This window comes from Malaclemys terrapin, chromosome 10 (genome assembly GCF_027887155.1).
Source record: "Malaclemys terrapin pileata isolate rMalTer1 chromosome 10, rMalTer1.hap1, whole genome shotgun sequence".
Lineage (NCBI taxonomy): Eukaryota > Metazoa > Chordata > Testudines > Emydidae > Malaclemys > Malaclemys terrapin.
This window is the reverse complement of record NC_071514.1, coordinates 7,382,077-7,404,283: the sequence shown is the minus strand read 5'-3', so window position 1 is coordinate 7,404,283 and position 22,207 is coordinate 7,382,077. Positions and strand designations below refer to the sequence as shown.

General features: G+C 48.1%; 1 protein-coding gene across 3 annotated transcripts in view; it reads right to left on the bottom strand.

Annotated features, from left to right (window-relative positions):
* Positions 1 to 21,718, bottom strand: part of PCSK6 (proprotein convertase subtilisin/kexin type 6) — a 139,961-nt gene extending 118,243 nt beyond the window's left edge. For 2 of the 3 annotated variants that reach the window (XM_054042654.1, XM_054042655.1), the window contains exon 1: positions 71 to 319. In XM_054042654.1, the coding sequence (XP_053898629.1) occupies positions 71 to 232 (162 nt within the window). In that variant the 5' untranslated portion in view covers positions 233 to 319. Of the gene's footprint in view, positions 1 to 70; positions 320 to 7,993; positions 8,227 to 16,008; positions 16,149 to 21,604 lie in introns of those variants that run through there. The other variant, XM_054042656.1, reaches the window with a different exon arrangement.
* Positions 21,719 to 22,207: the final 489 nt, after the last annotated feature.

The window sequence follows — 22,207 nt, the reverse complement described above, 5'->3', positions numbered from 1 at the left end:
GGGGACAAGCCGCCCGCCCTCTCTCCCCATCCACCCAAAGTTGGCAGCAAAGGGGGTGCCGGGCGCTTACCTGTCCCAGGTTCACGTAGCCGTAGGCGGAGGCCAGCCTGGCTGCCTCGCCCGGCCCGCCCAGCACCTGCACTGCCCAGTGGTTGGTGTAGACAGGCCGGGAGGGCGCAGCCAGGCAGGCGGGCAGGGCGAGGAGCAGCAGCCAAGCCGCGGAGGGGCGCATGATCGGGCGGCGGGCAGCGGCCCCGGCTCCGGCTCCGGGGAGACGCTCCGGCTAGCCCGGCTGGCGCGCTGCGGGGAGACTCTCCGGCTAGACCGGCTGCCGGTGCCGTACCGTGGCTGGGCGGTGGGGGGAGCTTTGGCTTTTAAAGCGGCCTCGGCTGGGGGTGGCTGCTGCGGGGAGGGGGCGGGGGCTGTTCTGGCCGCCTGGGGAAGGGCTCCGGCCCGGGGCGCCCCGCGGGGAGCCAGAGGTGCCCACACGGAGCCCCTAGCGCTGGAAGACGGGGCTCCCGGGCAGGGAGCTGCCACCTGTCTTATGCTTCCTGCCTGCCCCCCCACACACACACCTAGGGATGAGTTACCTGCCTGCCCAGGGAGTGGCCTCACCTCCACAATACTCTGCACCAAGAGATCCGGGAAGGGGGGGCGATATTGGAATAATCCGCCCTTCCCCCCAAACTCTGTCCTGAATAACCCTTAGGATACAGGGCGGCAGGGTCATAACTCACCCAGCACCACTGGGGCAGGTGGCCCTGTCCATGGAAGTAATAGGAGACGATCAATGCCCGGGGAGAAGCCCATCCAAGCCCCATCTACCTACTGCCTTTAGAGCCCCCTGCAGCAGGCCAGGGGTTTGCCCACTCCAAGGCCAGAAAAGACCATCTCATCCAGTGGTTTTCAACCTTTTTTTCATTTGCAGACCCCCCTCCCCCCAAATTTCAAATGGAGGTGCAGACCCCTTTGGAGATCTTAGACGTAGTCTGCATCCCCACCCCCACCCCTACAGGTCCACGGACCACAAGTGGGAAACCGCTGATATAGTCTAGCCTCCTGTATCGTCCAGGCCAGAGAACTTCCCCAAAATAAGTCCTAGAGCAGATCCTTTAGAAAAACAGCCGGTCTTGATGTAAAAATTGTCTGCGATGGAGAATCCGCCAGGTCCACGGGTTAATTACTTTCACTGTTAAAAATATCTCTCTTATTTCCTGTCTGGATTCGTCTAGCGTCCAACTTCCAGCCATTAAGAACATATAAGAATGGCCCAACTGGGTCAGACCAAAGGTCCCTCTAGCCCAATATCCTGTCCTCCGGCTGTGGCCAGTGACAGGTGCCCCAGAGGGAATGAACAGAACAGGGAATCATCAAGTGATCCATGTCCTGTAGCCCATTCCTAGCTTCTGGCAAACAGGCTAGGGACACTATCCCTGCCCATCCTGGCTAACAGCCATTGATGGACCTATCCTCCATGAACTTATCTAGTTCTTTTTTGAACCTTGTTATGGTCTTGGGTCCCAGTGGGTCCCAATGTGACCCATATGTAAAAGGTTGTAAGCATTGGGGACAGGAACTGTCTCTTTTAGTGTGAGTGGACAGTGTCTAGCACAATAGAGCCCAGATGCCCCGTAGGCCTTTCAGGTGCTACCGTCATAGAAATAGTCATAAATCAAGGGGGTGACTGGAAAACTTTGGCCCTTGGTGGATAAGGGGTAAGAAACAACAGCTGGTCATGGTGGGGGATGTAGAAAAGACAACAGACAGCACAGGGAAAGACAAACCTGCCCTTGGGAGAGCATTATTGACAAGGGCTTGGGATGATTTATTTTCTGTTTCATGAGGGTTTTTTAATTGTCTGTGTGTTGTTTTAAAATTAATAAAGGGCCAGCGAGCCCCGGGGCAGAGATTAGTGATGAGAAGGGGGTTTGGAGCAGAGATCTGAAGTCAGGAGAGACAGGGTGGTTAGAGCATGTGGAAATGAAGGGGATAGTCTAGGCAATCCTGTCATCCTCCCACTTTAATTCCTGCCATAGGATACCAGATACCTTGTCTGTAATTTTTTTTTAAGTAGTCAGTTTTTTCTGCATTAGGGAGATGAAGGCCATATTAAAGGAAGTATTTTTTCACACAGGGCACAGTCAACCTTGGGAAGAATAGCTCAGTGGTTTGAGCATTGGTCTGCTAAACCCAGGGTTGTGAGTTCAATTCTTGAGGGGGCCATTCGGGGGGGGGACACAAAAACTGTCAGGGACAGTACTTGGTCCTGCTAGTGAAGGTAGGGGACTGGACTCAATGACCTTTCCAGTCCCTTCCAGCTCTATGAGATAGGTATATCTCCATATATTATTATTATTAACTCCTTACCAGAGGATGTTGTGAAGGCCAAGACTATAACAGGGTTCAAAAAAGAACTAGATAAGTTCATGGAGGATAGGTCCATCAATGGCTATTAGCCAGGATGGGCAGGGATGGTGTCCCTAGCCTCTGTTTGCCAGAAGCTGGGAATGGGCGACAGGGGATGGATCACTTGATGATTCCCTGTTCTGTTCCTTCCCTCTGGGCCACCTGGCACTGGCCACTGTTGGAAGACAGGATACTGGGCTAGATGGACCTTTGGTCTGATCCTATATGGCCGTTCTTATGTCTATAAAAAGAACTGGCTCCAGCACAGTGGCTGAAAGATGCTCTTCCTCCGCTCGGTTTGCTAATGCAACAGTTACAGATGGAAATAAAAGAAAAGAAAAGAATAAAAAAGATCCTTGTGAAGTGAGGTGGGTGTTATGTGGGCAACACAGCCTGAGACCCCATGGAGCCTGCTATGGCCTCAGCAATTGCTAAAGAGGTTAATATGGGAGGTGCTCAGACATTGTGGTGACGGGGGGCAGGATAAAACCCTAAGAGCTAGAGCCTAGTGGGCCCACGCCTCAGAGAGTACGGAGTGAATGCAGGCCAGACAGAGAGGTGCTTCTCCCATTGAAGTCAATGGGAGTTTTGCTGTTGACTGGAATGGAAGGACTGGTTGGTTCATCATGAACACAGGCCATTGGCGTCCACAGGCTTTGGAGCAGGGCCGTAGAGAGGAGGACGCTTCTGTGGACATGTCTACACTGCAGCCGGGGGAGGGGGCGCGTCCCAGGGTGGGTAGCTCAGATGGAGCTAGCACACTAAAAATAGCAGAGTGATCATTGCAGCATGGGCTGGCCACCTGGGCTGGGGTGCAGCTTTCCCTCAGACTAGTAACCCCCCCACTTTGCAGTGTAGACCCAGGCTAAACCGCTGGAGTGCCGATAGTCCTCTCGTGCCTTCCCATGATTCCCCCGCATACCCAGAAGGACAGACAAGTTTGCCCACAGTTCACTGGGAAAGAATCATAGGGTACATCGACACTGCTGGGAAAAAACCCCAAACACCCGACAGCAGTGAGGCTCAGAGCCTGGGTCTGCAGACTCAGGGTGGGGGGCTCACATGATACAGCACTAAAAACAGCCACATAGATGTTCCCGCTTGTGTTGGAGGTCAGGCTCTGAGACCCACCCTATCACCAGGCTTCAGAACCCAAGTGGGAACTTCTACCCGGTATATTTAGTGCTGTAACATGAGCCCTCTGAGTTTGCAGATCTGGGCTCTGAGGCTCACCAACATGGGGTTGTTAGTTTGTTTGTTTGTTTGTTTGTTTGTTTGTTTGTTTGTTTGCAGTGGTGACATACCCACAGAATGGCTCAGCCTCCTCTGGCACAAATAACCATGGCTGTACCCCCAGAAGTCCTAGCGACACGCATGGGTGAGTGCAGCCGCAGTGAGGACACAGTAACCTGGGTAGGCTTTTGCAGTGTGGTTGCTCACACCCAGGCTCACCCAGTGCCCAGACCCAGGAGCCAATCACCCAGGTCTTCTCTACAGAGAAGACAGCCTCTCACAGTTTACACGGAATTCCAAGGAATAGGTGGAAGTAGAAGAGGAGGAATAGAAGAGGCTCGGAGCAAAGGGAAATGGAAGAGTTGTCTTGCATGTAGGTGGTAAGTTAGGCTTGTCCTTGTGTACAAATTGAGTGGACCGAGCCATTAAGGACTGATTGCGTTTTGACTAGTACTGTGAATACTTGTCTTACAATCTGAATTCTTCCTTCCACGTCCCCCACAATATGTTTGAATGACATTTTATATATATATATATATACACACACACACAAACACACGCCTATTTATGGGGTGGGCTGAAGCTGCATTTGGTCTTGTTTCCCTTAGCTGGACTGATAACCCTACCTGCTGTATCTTCAGTTTGTTTGGTATACAACAGGTCACCCTGGATGGGTTGTCATGGCAAGATGGCAAATGAGCTGAGGCTCCAAGGTAGATGTTTTCTGGTGGCTCTGGGCTATAAAACCAGCCGCTGGCGATTCCAGCAGAACAGACTCCCACAAGTAACGGTGCTGGCACCAACTCTATTTCAAGTATTCACCAGTGACCTCCTGAACACCATCTGCAGATGGTTCATGTATGGCAAGGATAGGTGCCTGGCCTCAAGAGACCATGACTTCCAAAATATTGAAGAAGGCCTGAATAGTAAAAGATGGCTACCATATGTGACCATTGCAAGAAATGGGGATTGCAACCGAGTACATCAAAGACTGGGTCAATGTGCTTCCACTTACATGATGCTCAGAGCCAAGTGGAGCGTAACATCATTTTGAATGGCCAGCGGTTGGACAAGGGCCAAAGTCAGTCAGGGTCAGCCTAGATCACACAGGCCACTAAAGTAGCTCAAAACTGTTTCCTGAACAAACTGGTAGGGTTCACCTGGGGGCGTAACGTGCAAGCGCTGTATCGTTCAGGGTTCACTCTCTGCTACTCAGCTGGCGAATACCGTGCCCCAGTTTGGACAAACTCTGCCCCTACTAGGCCAGTAGACATCCAGTTTAGTCATATCATGATAATTATCACAGGTTGATGGAAGTCAACAAAACTTGTATGATTACGAGTCCCAGCCAATAGTCCTCCATCTACCATTTGTTCTCAGAATGCAGCCAACAAACTGATCACCAAGATACAGCAACTGCCACCCTTGCTGCTGTTCAGGGCTATCGGGGATGCACCCTGCCACTAACTGAATAGTGACAATCCTATCTGAACAGTGCTGCCCACTCTCCATCCAGTTATCATCAGCGCACTGTGGCGGGCAGAATGGGAGAGAGTTGCTGTCACTACCAGGTACTCTGACATCCTCACTTGGAGAGTGGAATGGTTACCTGGATTTGGGCTCCCACACTGCCACTGGGGCCGGCTTACTAGGTTCAGGGGTGGCGTGGGCACGTCTGGGGCATCCAGGACAGTACACTGTGCATCTGTGGTGCTGGGAAGTATGCCGCACGCATGCTGGATGGTTGCTCTTTTCCTGTTGGGCTCCCTGAAGCTCTTCTCAAGCTGAACCCAGCTGACTGGCTCAAAGACAGTGCTTCATTTGTAATGAAAGCGGTGCTGAGGCTCAAGGCATTTTTTCACTTTCCTAACGGATGCAGCGAGCCCAGAGGCGTCGGGGCTATGAACTGCCATGCCTAGAGGTACGCAATTTACGCACTGCTCAAAGACCATTGAGCTGTGCATTGTTTTGTTTCGAAACCCGGCCTTGCTTGTCTTGCACACACGCCAGCGCTATAGAGACGTACCATAGCAACAACAACAAAAAAATCCCCCCAAATTTATATACATTTCCTTCTTCCTTTTCTGGGGAAAAAACATTAAAAAAAATTGTTGCCAGTAAATTATATAATTGTATTAATTGGTCAATCTAGGATGGGATTTTCAAAGCCAGGGAGGGGATTTGGATTCATTCATTCATCTTAATGGGAATCTGGTGTCCAAATCCCTTAGGCAGCTTTGAAACTTTTCAGCCCTAGCACTTGTGTGAGATAGCACACGCCAAATGACACTATTACTTTGGGTCTATAGTGCAATGGATGTGTCTGGAACTTTACACAGAGAATGAGGGCACATTCCCTGCCCCAAAGAAATCACCCCAAGGTGTATATGACATGATGCAAGGAGCAATGAAGAGATTCCTTCTTCTTGAGGTGGGGGGAAAGGGCGAACATAGGAAAGTCAGCCCTGACTATGCAATAAATCTGATCTCTGAAGGGAGAGGGGGAAACAAAGGTCCTAATGCCAATCTCATCCCAATGTAAATGACATCCGACCAGTCAGTGGTGAGCCAATCCAGACACAATGCGAGTTAATAGGAAAGCTGCGTGAGCTCAGCGGTAAGAGTCAATCACGGTGTAAATTTATGGAGAGCCAGTTCCATGAAATGCCTACAAACGCTGGGCCAAATTTATTCCTGGTGTAACCCCACCGAAGGGCTAGCTGGAATGAATCTGGCCCTTTAGCAGTAAGCAAATCCAATCAGTGGTGCCAGACTGATAAAAGCAGAAACACTAACAGCAAGCCAGGCTGATCCAATTAAAAGTCTATGAGAAATTGTGATTCAACAGGACTTACGAGCTGAGTTCAGTGTAGCTGACTGCCTTGCTCTGTTGGAATGCCATAAGAAAAGCCATTTCTGTATATGCTGTAATTATGCCTCTGTGGTAGATCCCTGAGTGGTTCTGTGGACATAGAAACAGACATGCCCATGAATGCGACTGACTTGCATGGGAGGAGTGAGAGAATGCATGGGGACAGTTTGCCAAGAGAGAAGGGCTCATTACTTATGAAAATCTGTTGACACAGAACATTGGGGTTTCTAGTGATTAGCGCAAGGGACCGGGAGGCACGATTTGTGTGCTCCATTCCTAGCTGTGCCGCCGACTCAAATACACGGGCAAATTTTTAACCGCACTGTGCCTAAGTTTACCCATCAGCAGAATGCATATACTTCTGTCCCAGGAGGGTATCTTCAGCCTTGTATTCATGTTCAGGAAGAAGTACCTGGAGTCCTTGGCTAAGAGGTGCTTAGTGCAATTGGCTACTCATAAAACAGCCCACTTCAAGTTGCAATTGCTATCGTGTGGCAGTGGAAGGGAGCGTGTCCTGTCCCGTCCCCCCCCCCCGTCCCTCCCAAGTGACAGTGTTAGCTGTTAGTTGCCCTGGGGTGCATTTCCCTTGAAGGGAAGTCAGGTGATACTTTGACGCTCTGTGGCCTCCCTCCAATGGGATTTCAGATAGCACAGCATTGGTCCAGACCTCCAGGGATTCAATCAAATCACTTTCTTCCCGGCACACGTTCAGGTGCCCACAAGCTCAGCCATTACCTAAGAATATGCTTTTGAAATATAACAAAAAGCACGAGGCATTTAAAATGGAATATGTGATGCTGGCACTGGCGAGAAGACAATTTACTAAGCCATGCAAAGGAGCGAGTTTAATGACAGTCTGCTGGCTGTAAATGATCAGCCATTGTCTCACGGGTGGAAATAAATACTCTTGTCAATCACGGTGTGTTTCTCCCATACGGCGCGCTAGGCAAGCAGGGATCGAACAAACACCGGTATTACCATAATGAATAATAATGCTCTCCACTTCTACCGCATCTTCCAGCAGAGGATCTCTGAGCTTTGTAGCAATGTGAATGAATTAAACCTCACCTGGCTCTCTGGGAGGTAGGAATGAGATGTTCATTACCTGTATATTTCACCTCGTCCTACGACCCAAGGGGAAATAATACATCGCTCCTAAATAATTAATCCTTACAACACCCCTGTGAAGTACATGGAAATCAGTGGGGCAAATTCATGCCCGGTGTAATTTCACTCTCATCACTGTTCTACAGATGGAGAAAGGGAGACGCAGAGAATGAGGCTCAGAGTAATTCTTCTGCCGCTGCTAGGGCCCCGGGCTGGGGCGCAGTGGAGTGGGAGGTCCTGCGCCCTCCCCCCCCCGCCACCCAACTCATGGGTGGCCGTCTCCCCCTCTCCCAGGCCTTCGGACCCAGGGCCTGGGCTTACTGTTATATACTGTTCTTGCTCAGCCCCGTCTGAGGGTTTGAGAGCCTGACTCACCGTTGCCCTGCCCTGACCTAGGGCTTGGGCTGATGATTAGCTGTGTTGTTTCTGCCCTCACAAAAGCGGTGGAGGAAGACTCCTGCGGCCGAACGAATTCCCTGCTAGACCTCTTCGCGGACGTAGTGAGGCGATGTGGGTCCCCGCCGCCCCAGAGAAAGACGAGCCCCGGCTAACCTCTCTACAGGCAGAACTCTCATTGAAGTCAGTGGGAGTCTTGCCTGAAGTCAGGTCTGCGGGAATAGAAATGTGATACAATTTAGTGGCAGAGGGCCAGACCAGATTGGTGCTGAACTCTGCCTGCAATCAGTGGAAGCTGGTGCTTCTCAGTTTAAGTCCATGACCTAGGATACCCCGTTTGCATCTCTGTTTTGTTTAAACTCATGGTCCTCAACATTCTTGAACCCCTGCAAACATCACCAAGTGTTGATGGATTAGCGATGGGGCCAAACCAAAATGCCACGTCCCATGCTCTTTGTCTATGGAGCGGAACTTCACCTCTGGCCTTTATCTCTGCGATGTGCTGAATCCAAAGCCTGGATGTGAATGCCCCCAAACTTAGAATCGGGACTTTGTGAATGAGGCCCATCTCTTTGTAAGAGTGCGTCTACACTGCAGTCACAGGGTGTGACAGCAGCTCACGGACACGTACCCCAAGTTCGTGTTAATCTAGCTAGCGCAGCAGAGGGTTGTGGCAACACGGGCTTCCATGTGGGCTATACAAGCCAGTCCAGGACCCTGGCTATTTACTTGGGTGGATAGCGCACCGCTGATTACCCGAGCTAGCTAGATTAAGGCTAACCCAGGTCTGCCTACCCATGCTGCAATCACAGACACCGCTGACTGCAATGTAGACATACTCCAAACTCTTTGTACTGTGCCATTAAAAGCACAACATCACTGCCCCTCTAAATTGGAGACAGTCAAGTCACTGTTATCATCAGGAGCGAGGGGGACCCACAACTGCTGGACCCAGCAGGACCCTCCTCTCCTAGAACAACTTCTTGGAATTTAAGGAGAGAACCACCATGAAGCTAATCTGGCTTTTGGCCACCCTCATTCTTAATATAATCACTTTAACAGAAACCCCCAGGGTAAATCTATGGGCCACATTGTGCTCTCATTTACTCCAGTGTTAATCTGGAGTCACACCATTGACTTCAAAGGCATTATTAGGGATTTACACTAGGGTAACTGAGAACTGCATCTGGCCCTGTGTCACTATCATTATTTTACCTTAGACCATTTAATGAGGGTTGGGAAATTCTAGAATATAACCGTTTATTATTTAAATTACAATTTTTTGCCCAAACTTGAGAACAGCAAAGAATAAGCTAAAAGACCTTGGATTTTAACAAAGGGGGTGCGGGGGGAAGATGCATTCATTTGGCTGCAGGGAAAACATGCATTTTGTGATAAACTCCGCCAGGCAAAAACTCATATTCTTGGCTGAAAACTGGGGGCCAGATTCTGATCTCTGACACTTTGGCATTATTCTGGATTTACACCAATGTAAATGAGATCAGAATCTGGCCAAAGTATTTTTTAATGCTCAATTATATTCTTACTGGACTGGATCCAGCCCCCGATGCAGGCCCAAGACGCAATAATGAAATGAACGTTTATCATGGCAACCACTCCATTTTAACTCCCTTTCTAGGAATGTTTCAAAGCTGCAGACAGACTGCACGATGCAAAAGGCTGGATGAAATCAGAGACTAAATGGCCAGAGGGTAAACAGAAGTCACTTCAAATATGCCATCAAAAAAGGGAAATACTAAAGGAGCAGAGTTCAAAGTCCTTGGAGAGTCCAGATGTAAAGATCCTGTAAGGCTGTGAAAAAGCCCATATGCAATATTTGTCCACTAAACATGTTTAAAATGTCATCAGAACAATAATATTTAACAGAACACATGCTACTAAGTTTAATATCTGCTGATCAGTTCAAAATATATTTAGTATCTTAGTTTTGTTGGTAGGATAAAGCTTGACATTATGAAACAAAATGTGATTTATTAAAAAAAAAAGATTTTTTTGAAAACTGATCCTTTCTGGAAAATATTTTTGACAACCCAGAAAGGAAAAACGTGAGAAAAGCAATTATAATACAAAGAAAGCCACAGCCACCTGCTGGTTTTTGTACAAATGATTCCATTCCCTCCTCCTTATTCAGGAAAGCATTCCTAGCTCAGGACAGCACTTAAGGCCATAACAGGTAAGCAACCATTTAAAATAAATGTAACATACCCACTTAGGTGCAAAGAATGATCCAATTGCAGGATTGGAACCAATATGTTTAGGGGGAAACCTTATACCATTAGAGTTGGAATCAGTATTCCAAAAGATATTGCAAAGTCCAGAAACCGCATACAAAATAGGGAAAAAAATGTTTTTCCTCCAAAAATGTTTGTCGCCCTTTGCCTCTTATTTAAAAATAATTGTTGAAGACACCTGCAAAAGAAATGGAAGAGGAGGGATCGTGCTTTCTTTTTTTAAGGGTCTGTGTATGAGGAGGGGAGCAGAGCTAGGTGGAAAATGGCTTTCCCATCCTGGGAAAACTTTAGAGATTTCAAAAAATGTTCCAGTCCTGAATCAGGAGGAAAAGTTGCAATTTCAAAATTTTAGACAAACAATCATTGGAAAAAAATGTTGGTCAGGTCAATTGAACCATTTTGTTTCGATTCAGTGTTAACAGAACTTCGTGTTGGAAAAAAAATGTTGAAATGTCCTTCAACAATTTTAAAACTTCCCCCCTCCCCCCCAAAAAAAAGTTTCAACAGAAAATTTGTTTCACAACCACCCCTTTCGCACCACAAGTTCGGTTTCAACAAATTGGCATATTTTTGGTGAGAAAACATTTCATCGAAAAAATCCCGGACTGGTTCTAAAAGGGTGGGATTCCTCCTGGTTTTTATATTACAATTCAGGTCTTGTCTACCACACGCCAGATTTTCCAAAAAAGGAATTGTAAGTTATGCTCCTCAGTCCATATTTAGGCACCTAAAGTAGCCTGATTTTCAGAAAGGAGTGCCCATGATGGTCAGTGAACTGAAAATCAGGCTTCTTGTTTAGATGCCTTAGTATGGATTTAGGCTCCAATCCTGCAGGTGATAGTGCAGGAGCAGACAACTGTACCCACATTATGCCCTATTAATGTCAATAGCATTACACTGGTGTAGACGAGGAGAATGAGGTCCCATGACTCCAACCACTGCACACCAAGGCTCTGTCTCTTCTCTGGTGGATCAGTCATTCTCTCCCTCGCTAACCATTGCACATGCAAGCAGCAGTTTTCGCGCAGCAAGGGTGAAGACTTTTTCATTTCGATTGTACAGTCCAGACGTCAGCAGTGATGTGTCCGTATGAAAGCATAAGGAAAGGAAAAGGCCTCCCCAAAAGAGGAATGTAAAAGAAGGCAGGGCCAAGTTGGGATAATAAATCATTTACAATCCATACAAAGCTGCTTTGGTGTTTGGGTGCCGGTTTCTTTTCCCTGCGTGAGTCTCTAGCCGCAGTCTGGATTCCCTACGTAGGGGAAAGTGAGACCGTGCAAATGTACCTTTGCTAGCTCAAGTTCAATAAGTTAAACAAATACAAGCTGGCTTGTAAATACACCGCCTTGCAATGCCTGCAGTTAGGCAAATACAAACAGATCCAAAAGGTAAAAGGTAACTTCTTGTTTTTTCATACAAATACGCAATGCTGTCCGCGGCTCTGGTGCCAATAAGGCGTTTTGAAGCAAATGGGAAACTCTTGAAAGCCATTCTGGGCTGGATCCTGATCTTGGTCACTCCAGTGTAAATGGAATTGAACTTCACCAAGTACAGATTTCTGGTGGATAGGGCACTCTCTTCGCTGTGGCTGACGTCGTCTGCTCTTGTCTCCAGTCGTTCTTTGTTGCTCTCAGCACTGGCATGAGAACCAGGCTTTGGTTTACTCTTGCGTGCCTGCCTCCCACGCAGAAGTGCTGTGGGGCAATGCTGCTGCAGTTGTGGGGATTAGGACACTGAATTCTGCCTCTTAAGGCAAGATTCCAAAAAACCTGGAGTCCATGCTTCCGGGTCAGAGGGGCCATCCCTAAGGAACAAAGGTCAAGCGCTCCTTTTGATGGAATGGGTGCATCACGTGTAAGTAATTAAACCAACTGCATGCAGGCTTGAGGTTCCCCATTGTCTGGATCTAGGGGATCAGGTGGGGGGAGGAGAGAAGCACCACCACAGCCTAGAGGCTCCAGTAGGGGTGAACACCAACCAAGTCTAGCGTTCTAGCTTGACAGACGGTAAATTCACACAGGCCTCCTGGCCCAAGGTGGAAAGTCTGCCGCCCCAAGGATGGGGTCGCAGGGGGTAGAGGGACACGGGCCCACCCGACTCCACCACGTCCCAGCCCATGGCTCTAACAGTGGTGGAGGGGTCCGCCACTGGGTCTGCGGTGATCTAGCTGCAACAGGCTGACCTAGAGTCAGTCAGCAAGGTAGCCGGCCAGTCGTCGGCTGCCCCTGGACTACTTCCTACCTCCCCAGGGTTTGGTACCTCTCTAATCCACAGGTCCTCTGGCTGGGTACACAGTGGTAGGCAGCCCCGGCAACTCCTCTTCAGGCCCAGTCTCCTCCATGGGCAGGGTGTTACAGAGCACGGGTTCTGCTCCCGGGTGTCGCAGCGGAGTGGAGGCGTCTGTCTCCTTCCCTGGCTCCTGTTCAACTGAGCTGCCAACCCCTCCCTTTATACTTCCTGTCCCATAGCACTTCTGGCAAAGGGAGCCGGGCGGGTGCAGCTCCACCCACCAGGGGAAGGTAGTGGTCCCTCGCTCTCCAGTCCGGAGGGTGGCCACTCTGCCTCACTACACTGTCCCACAAGGGACACTTGAGAAGTATATGTCAAGAATCTTAAAGAATCCGAAGCAATTGTCAGGATCTGGCCCTACGTGCACAGTGAACAGGGAGATTCAAAGGGAAGTGAATTTACCGACGGAGAGCAGTGTACACAACTCTGAAAAATAAGCATTAATGGTCAAAAACTCTTGCAGAACCAAAGCCAATAATCTTTGGATTTGGCCCACTGTTAGTTTATGAACAGAACACCCAGGCCATGAAAAAGGCTGCTACTTTGATCCCATTTTGATTGCTTCCATTCTGCAGAGCAATTAACCCTGAAGAAAAGTCAATAGTTTTACATTTCTATTCGTGCCTCTCCTGCAACTTCTTTTATTCCAGCTTTTATTTACTTGTGTATTTTGTTAAATACTTACCATTCACGCACAAAACTTGAATTTTTGGTCAGAATTAAATTTAGTAATAAAAAATATCTCCCATGCCCATGGCATTCATGGATCTCCAAGTGCTTTCCGCAGATTAGTAAATAACGCTATTCTCCATTTTACGGATGGGGAAACGGAGGCAGAGAGCGGTTAACGGCGACATTTTCAAACTGGGATGCTAAAGTAGGATCAGCAAGTTGGGAAAAGGTGGTAAGAGAACCAGTTTTACACTCACATTACACACGTAATACCAGCTCATCTACGGCACGGCGAGTTGCATTATTATTAATGCAAAGAATAAGGAATATGATAGTTCCTAGAGGCCTCAACTGAGATCAGGATCCTGTTGTGTTGGGTACGGTACAAAAAAAATATAATGTGAGGTTGTCCCTGCCCCCAAAGATCTTACAATCTAAATAGGTGGGATGGGAAACCCAGGTCCTCTGACTCCTTGCGGAGTGACCTATCCAAAGGATGATACTATCTATTAAGCTGCTGCAATTTGTCAGAGGCTTTGGTTATTTTCACCACCCCTATTTCCTGCTGCAGCAAGGATCAAGCGGAACTATGTCTGCAAACTCATAGGTTTGCTAAGGTTTACAAAAGTCCTTCCAGAGGTGGTCAATATCAAGTTACAGTAGGGCCACCGTTAGGTCTATGCACTAAGCGACCTTCAAAGAATGAAAACAACGTCCAGGAGTTGTGTCTGCCGACATTTGATTCAGACTCCGGACCCCAGTTATCCTTCCCAGAAAGCGGCTTGATAACCACTTTGCCCAAATGAAAGGAGACTCGGGATAAATATTAAGAGATGCTGCCAGGTTGTGCTTGGAGGGGGCGAGGTAGTTGTAGAGTGTGCCAATTTCAACCCAACAATGTTCACAGGCTAAGAGGAGTTAAAATTATCCCTGTGAGAAAGTAGATGCTGTTAATAGCACTGCTGAGGCCGTTAGAAGCAATCAGTTTTGCACCTGCATCTATTGGCGGTCTTTTAATATTTAGGTATTTATTTATTAGGGTTTGGGAAGGGAGAGGGGGATGGTGGAAATTTCTTGCTTGATCCAGAAATTTTGTCCAATTCTGTATTTTTTTTTAATTGCACCCAGCAGCTGCCGGACTCAGGTGAAGTTGACTGAGTGGCACACAGTTAGATGTGAAGGAAGGATGGTCATGTGGCTGTGGGACTGGACTAGACTTGGACCAGGGATTCGATTCCCAATTTGCGATAGACTGATTGCGTAACCTGGGTAAAACGTTCATGAGTGACATTGATGGGACGAGGCTCCTGAGTGTTTAGGTCACCTCTGGAAATGGCACTTCAGGTTTCTAAGTCATCTAGGTGCATCTAGACTGCAGTGTCTGGGCATGATTGTAGCTTGAGCTGACATACTCAGGCTAGTTTTAATCTAGCCAGCTCGGCGCCTAGAACAGTGGAGTTCCAGGAATCTGGGGGCGTTTGTACAGCCTGCATCAAAGCGCATGCTGCCACGGCTTCACTGCTCCGAGCTGGCAGTACAAACATACCCTTAGGCACTTTTAAAGTGCCACAGACTCAAAATTTCATTCATGACCATTGAGTGCAGGTGCCTCAGATCTTGGTCACCCAACTTAAGACACCTCGGGGCTGATTTCTCCAGGAGGTTGATTGCCTGCCGCTCCCATTGGCTTCAGTTGGTGCCATGGGCCCTCAGCATCCCTGGAAAGGAGGCCAAAGGTATCTCCAGAGAGGTACTCAACAACTGGGGCACCAGCACTCAATGGCCACTCTTGAAAACGTCAGCCTTCATGGTGCCGTGCCTCAGTTTCCCAGCTGGGGATAATGGTCCAGATCCACAGAAGGTATTTAGGCACCCAAGTCTCGGTGCCTAAAGGTTCCTAGGTTCCACCGGGACTCACAAACCTCCCACTGGGCTGCCAGCTAACCCTGTAGGTGCCAAAACTCACTCTGTGCCTCAAATTTCAGGGTAAAAGTTGCCTACGTTTCTGCCTCTGGGCATGGGCACAGCTGCCTCCCCCTAAGCAATCCAGGCATCTATCTCCTGCTGAAGGCCTGGGGCGATGCACATACCAGGGGAAGATAGGCATTTGCCCACCTAGCCTGACTGCCGGGTCTGATCCGGCAGGAATGCTCAGAGGCCATCTACCAGCTCAGATCCCATTCAAAGGGGAGGGTTAGTGCATTCACCTAGGACGGGAGAGGCGCTGGTTCAACCCCCATTTCTGCCTGCTGGGGGGAAGTGATTTGAATAGGAGCCTCCAGAACTCTTACCACTGAGCCGTCTGATGGGGGGCTCCCTCAGTCTCTTCTGCTGAAGCTGTTCCATTGTGGATAAATACGTAAATAGCCGCTGGAGCACTGGACCCTGGGCCTTCCACCAGCCCAAACCACTGGACTAGAGAGTCATTCTCCTTCTTTCTGGCCCCATGACTCTAAATAGTTAATCCACCAAGGAACAGCTTCTGCAGGAGAGACCGAGGGAGCCCACATCAGAATATCGCACAGCCCAGTGGATAGAGCACACTCTTGGGGGGTGGGAGATCCCTGTTCACATCCTTGCTCTCTGCTGCCCGTGGAAGGAGTTGAACCTGGTTCCCCCGCATCCCAGGCAGTGCTCTAACCACCGAGCACAAAGTTATAAGGTGGGCACCATCACTTCCCACCCCCTGCCTTACTCCTTCTCCTACAAAACACGGCTCCAGGCCAACGATACTTTCCTACCTTAGCAGGGGTATTGCACGCTCAATCCATTACTGCTCACCTAGGACGGTGATCATACACATCCTTAGACTGGAGACTTCTGTTCATACAGTATATTTGGGGAGCTGGTAGAATTTTCTAAATGCTGCATTCCTCTTCTCTGAAAATCAGATTCCATTTTGATCATCAGAAACAGGTATTCTAGATAGCAAGCAAAACAAAAAACAAGATAAACCCAAACTATAATCAAAACAATATCCTGGTAAAGACACTAGTAATAAGAACAATAATAAAAAAAAACACTATGGATTCAAACCTGTCAAAATATCCAAAAGATGGATTTGCAAGTTCTGAAACAATTTTCAAGGCTTTAAAGCTCAGTTGTAAAAGGTCACCCCAGGGACAGCACAGTCCAACACAGAGACTTTGAGCAGGGGGGTGGGGAATGAGATTAAAAAAATAAAATCTATCTGGTCTTGAGTTACAATCAGGGAACAACCAAACCGAGAGGTTCATTGGTCTTGACTAGCAATTGGCTCTCATGTAACTTTAAAATCACTACATTAAAAGTAAAACATGGGCTGTTTGGGATTTTAAAAACATTAAACCAGCCAGAGAGCGAAGCGTTCTAGGAACACAGGGGACCAGCTGCCGTTCCAGTCAGTGCAATGGTCCAGGTCGTCTGCTATCTTGTGGCCAATGGTGGCTGCTCCCGAGGAGGGTGAAATTCTCGGGGATCCAGCTCGTGCCCTGCAGCGTGAGGATGGAAGAGCCTTGTGGCTTTATCCGCAATGATCTCATGGCAGATGGTGTTCTTATTCCCATTGCAGGGCCGAGCCTTTCATTTTAGTCCAAGTGTTTCTCTTCTCTTGCATATGCTGAGACAGCGAGTTGTACAGGTCAGCGCTCCTGTGCATGCACAAAATGTCCTCTCCCAGACTGCTAAGGCCTTCACCTCAACTGGCCAAATTCGGGCACTGTCAGACTGCCCACACCCAGCACGAAATACAAGGCAGACGTGTTCTGGCCTCCACCCCAGAGGGGAATTCTGGAGCGGGGCTTAGGGCTCCGAGGGGGTGTGTTGCAATGTCAATATGCTGCAGACAGCAGAGACAATTGCTATACGAACACACACACCCCAGAATCCCGGCGCTTCAGCTCCAAAACGCACTGCTCTGTCACCTGAGCTAACGGAGAACCCCTCCAGACAAGAATCGTAGAAAAAACTTCTCTCCCCTCAGTGGAAAACAGTAGGCCAGTGGTTTTCAGCCTGTGGTCCATGGACCTCTGGGGGTCCGCAGGCTATGTCTAAGGTTTCCAAAGGAGGCCGTGCCTCCATTTGAAATTTGTTAGGGGTCTGCAAATGAAAAAAGGTCGAAAACCCCACTGCAGTAGGCAATGTTGCTCCCCCTTCCCTCCCCTGCCCATTGCAGCCACAGCAATAGAACGCCGCTCATTGTACTGGGCGTTATCTACACCCCAAAATCCTATTGAACTATCCCAGGATATTTAGAGTGATAGACCCTGGAGGGTGGATGCACCTATACAAGGACAGCTTATTCCCACACGCAAAGGGGAATAAACTATACCGGAATAAGGAACCTTTAAACCAGTATAGCAGTGTCCATACTAGGAGTTGTAGCGGTACAACTCCATTGGTAAAAATCACCTCCCACGGAGGTTGTTATACTGATACAAAATTGGTATGTAGACCAAGCCAAAACGGGAGTAATCTACAGGGTGTTTGTGGCCACACCCAGTCAGAATACACCATGTGATTAAGTATATTTCATACTACAGATCCATAGCAGGAAATGCATCATATTGCAACTATACACTAACAGGGAGTGTGAAATAAAACCCAGGGCAGTGGTTCTCGCACTTTTGTACTGGTGACCCCTTTCAAATAGCAAGCCTCTGACTGCGACCCTCCCCCCTTATACATTAAAACAATTTTAAAATATATTTAACACTATTATAAATGCTGGATGCAAAGCGGGGCTTGGGGTGGAGGCTGACAGCTTGTGACCCCCCAATGTAATAACCTTGTGATCCCCTGAGGGGTCCCGACCCCCAGTTTGAGAACCCCTGCCCTAGGGTAAGATGTAACCTCACCCATTGGGACAGTAGTCTCATAACAAGTGAATTGTATACGGGTAGATTAAAAACTTTATAACCCTTTCCCAGCCCTGGCAAGCAAAGACATTTCAAATGTCTGAAGAATGCATGCATACAATTCCCTTTGACTCTAGGAGCCATTAGTTATGCCTGCCTTAAGGTTTAAAACAGACCCTCCTTGCCTGATGTATAAATGGTAACGGATGCTGTTTTAGCACTGTTCTTCCATATTGTATCATAGTTACTGTGACCGGAATCCAGGGGTGAAAGTGAGCCGGTACGGGCTGGTACGGCATATCGGTAAGAAGTGGCCGCCGGTACCGGCCCGTGTGCAGCCAACGTTAAAGTGACCAGACCGGCAGGGCCACCGACGGTGGGGGTAAAAGGGGCAGCTCCCCTGGGGGCAAGTGATTTAAAAGGGCCCAGGGCTCCTGGCCGCTGCCACCGCTACCACAGCAGTGGCCAGAGCCCCAGGCCCTTTTAAATCATCACCGGAGCCTCGGGCGGCGTGGGCCAGGCAGCGCAGATGGTCTGGCTGGGGAGGCTGACCCCCAAGCCCCTGCCCTTCCACCTGAGGTCCCACCCTTCTGGGGACCTGAAGCCGGGCCGGAATCCCAGGGCAGCCAGCTGAGGTTACTTAATTAGGGTAAACTGCAAAGAATGGGGCAGACAATCCTCAAAGTTGGTGGCTATTCCAATACTTAGATTTACCAAGCCAGCACAAAACAGCTTTTTTATTACCTCACGAGTTACTCAGAAGTCAGCAACACAGTTCCCTTAAAGTAACCAGCCTCAGGCCTCCACCTAGGCACCGAAGTGAGATATGATGAGGATTAATGAAAATCTTATTCATCATACAGAAAAGGTTCTACCAATCCAAAGGATCAGACACATTACCTCCCAGGTTAATGAATATTCCAGATCTTACCCAAATACACAATTACAACCAATTCTTATTAACTAAACCAGGGGTCGGCAACGTTGGCACATGGCTCGCCAGGGTAAGCACCCTGGCGGGCCGGGCCAGTTTTATTTACCTGCTGACGCAGCAGGTTCGGCCGATTGCGGCCCCCACTGGCCGCGGTTCGGAGTCCCGGGCCAATGGGGACGGCGAGAAGCGGCGCGGGCGAGCGATGTGCTGGCCGTGGCTTCTCGCCGCCCCCATTGGCCCGGGATGGTGAACCGCGGCCAGTGGGGGCCGCGATCGGCCGAACCTGCCGCGTCAGCAGGTAAATAAAACTGGCCCGGCCCGCCAGGGTACTTACCCTGGCGAGCCGCGTGCCAATGTTGCCAACCCCTGAACTAAACTAAAATTTATTAAAAAAGAAAAGAGCGTACAGGTTAAAAGATCGATATACAGACAGACTTAAGCACAATCTTGAGCTTCAGATTCATAGCAGAGATGGAGAGCTTTGTGGTTGCAAAGAGTTCTTTTAGAATTTAATCCATAGGTTATAGTCCAATGTCCAATATCATATTCAGGTGTTCCAGTTTAGGACTGGGATCTCAAATCTTGCAACCCAAACTTCCCCTGATGAAGTTTAAGCAGATCCGGAATAAAAAGGATTGGGACCCAAACATCTTTATACAATTTCAGGCCTTCTTCGACAGGTTGGAGTCCCTTGGCGAACAATGGACACTCATTTCCTAAGCATCACCCAGTAATTATTCACACAGATTAACATAAGGCAATTGCCTGTTTTTCCATCATTCGAAGATGATTTGCTATACACTTCAAAGAGAGATGAATACAGTGATGGCCTATGTTTATAGTTCATTTACATGGTAAGATGTTCTTTTGATCTCTGAAGTAAGAGAATACCACACAGAGAGGGACTGTTTGATTACATTGTTGATTTCTACCAATATATATGTAAATACACAAAAACACATTATCTCCCCATGTGTTTTTAAGGGTTGAATTTGAGCCATTTATCCTGTAGGATGCTTAACCCTTTCTGGTCATGCATTATAGTTACTGTAACCGACATAACACAGTGGGTTAAGGACAGCTGTTGAACTTGTGTGCTTTGGAAAATTATTTTTGTTTGAACACTTTTCTTTTTGTGGCTTGATAAGCTGACATCTCAAAGGACGTTGTTGGAACTTGCAAGGAAGGCGAATACCAGCTTCCTCTCTCTCGTCAATTGCTGCAATTCTACTTTGTGGTTATTTTCAATTTTGCATTGGCCAGGCACTTGTGTAAAGAAGAATGCTGTATTGTCAGAATGCCTCTCTTCAGCTAGAGCCAGACAAGTTCAAGGTAACGTGAACATACAAGGGAGACGAGATGGGGGAGGGAAGCAAAACATCAATGATTTCAAAATAAAATGCTGACAGCCAATGGAAAATGCAACAACACGTCCTTGCTGGGACGGTCGCTCGTGCAACTTAAAAACTGGCATTGCAAGAAAGAGTTGCACAGTATTTCCTACAAAGGGCACGGAGGGCATCCTTGGAAAGTTCTCCCTGCATAATGCATTTGCTGTTTCCAGAAAAATAAAGTTTGCTGCAGCCCACCTGTCTCCAAAAGCAACTATTTCTGGATGTAAAACACTCCTTGTTTAGGGCAGCTTCAGGAGAACAAATGTTGCTGTTAGAATCTGCACTAACAGCAAAGCAATTGGCAAGTTTTCCGGGATCTGAGGTTTGTGTATTTGCTTGAACTTCTTTAATTGCTGTAAAAAGCCTTGGAAAAAAAGTCCTGTCTCTATACATTTCAGCTATAAAAGCCCATTTAAGAACCAGGGAGAGAACTAGTCTAAGATATTCTCTACACAAACCTCAGGCTTACATCAGGAGTTTCCAGTTAGATGCAGAACCGTATAAGAATTTAAGATTTTTTTTTTTTTTGGCAGCTGGCTATTAAAACCCACTTTTGATCCCCTGTTTCAGGAGAGTCTTGGTTTTGGCAGGGAGCTGCAGCACGTGTGAGGGTATATTAGGGTGCTACGGGACAGAGTTCAACAGAAGGATTTTTCTATTTTTTCTCCTAAGCTAATTATGTTTTTGACCCACTTGAGGTAAGAAATATCCTAATTAAATCCTGGAGTGCAACATCTTCAGTATTCACCATGAAATCATTCACCAAACAGAACTACCTAGGGTGAACCTGATGGGACCAAGGAGATGTCTCCTTGAGATCACAGAAAGTCTGAGACAATGTCCTGATTTTCAAGCCCAGCTTCTGTTTTTATAGGAAGACTTGTCACGTCGGGCAGTTTTGCTCCCACCTTTAACTGTGCATGCAAATACTAGTGATTCCAACATTTAAGAACTTGTCTACACAGTGAAATTGACTGGAATAACTACAGTATTGCAGAGTAGCCCCCCTGTGGACACTCTATTCTGGAATAAAAGTCACTTTGTTTCAGAATAATTAGTGTATTTCTAAAGCAGAGTAATTATTCTGGAATTTAAAAAAAAAATCACATTTATTCTGGAAGACAGTGACCACATGGGGAGCTATTCCAAAGTAACTCTGTTGGACAATTTACCGGTATAAACAATTGTTAGGGCCAGGTCACGGGAAGCCATACCTAGTGGTCAGAGCCAGAGTCCACAGTCAGGAGTCAGCTGGGTCAAGATACCAGAAGATCAGAAGCAGGAGACAAACCAGAGATCAGAACCACAGGTCAGAGGTCTGGAGCCAAGCCAGGTCAGGAAGTCAGGTTGGGGGAGCAGGAGCTGTTATTCAGAGAGCTTCCTCTTCCTGTTGCTTAAGTAGGGGCAGCAGGCCAATCAGCTGCTCTGGGACTCTGCCAATGGGATGTCAGGGGTGGAGCCTCAAACTGGGGCTGGGCTTCCTGGGTCCCGGGGCCAGCTATTGTCAGCAGGCTGCCAGGTGGAGAGTTGCAGTCTGGCTGCTCCTGTAACCCCTGTGGCCCTGGGTTTGAGACCTGTAGGTCACAACACAAGTCCTCACTCTCTGGTCTGTAGGAACAGTCAAGGTAGCTAGACATCCAACTATTACTAATTGCTGTTCATGGGTGTCTAACGCCCTTAGGCAGCTTTGAAAAATCCCCACGCTAAATGGTAGCATTTGTGCCCACAATTAAGATCTGATTCTGGAGGGTGCTAAACACCCAATGACTTTGCTGGGAACTGGGGACGCTCAGCCAACAGTAGGACTTGGCTATAAC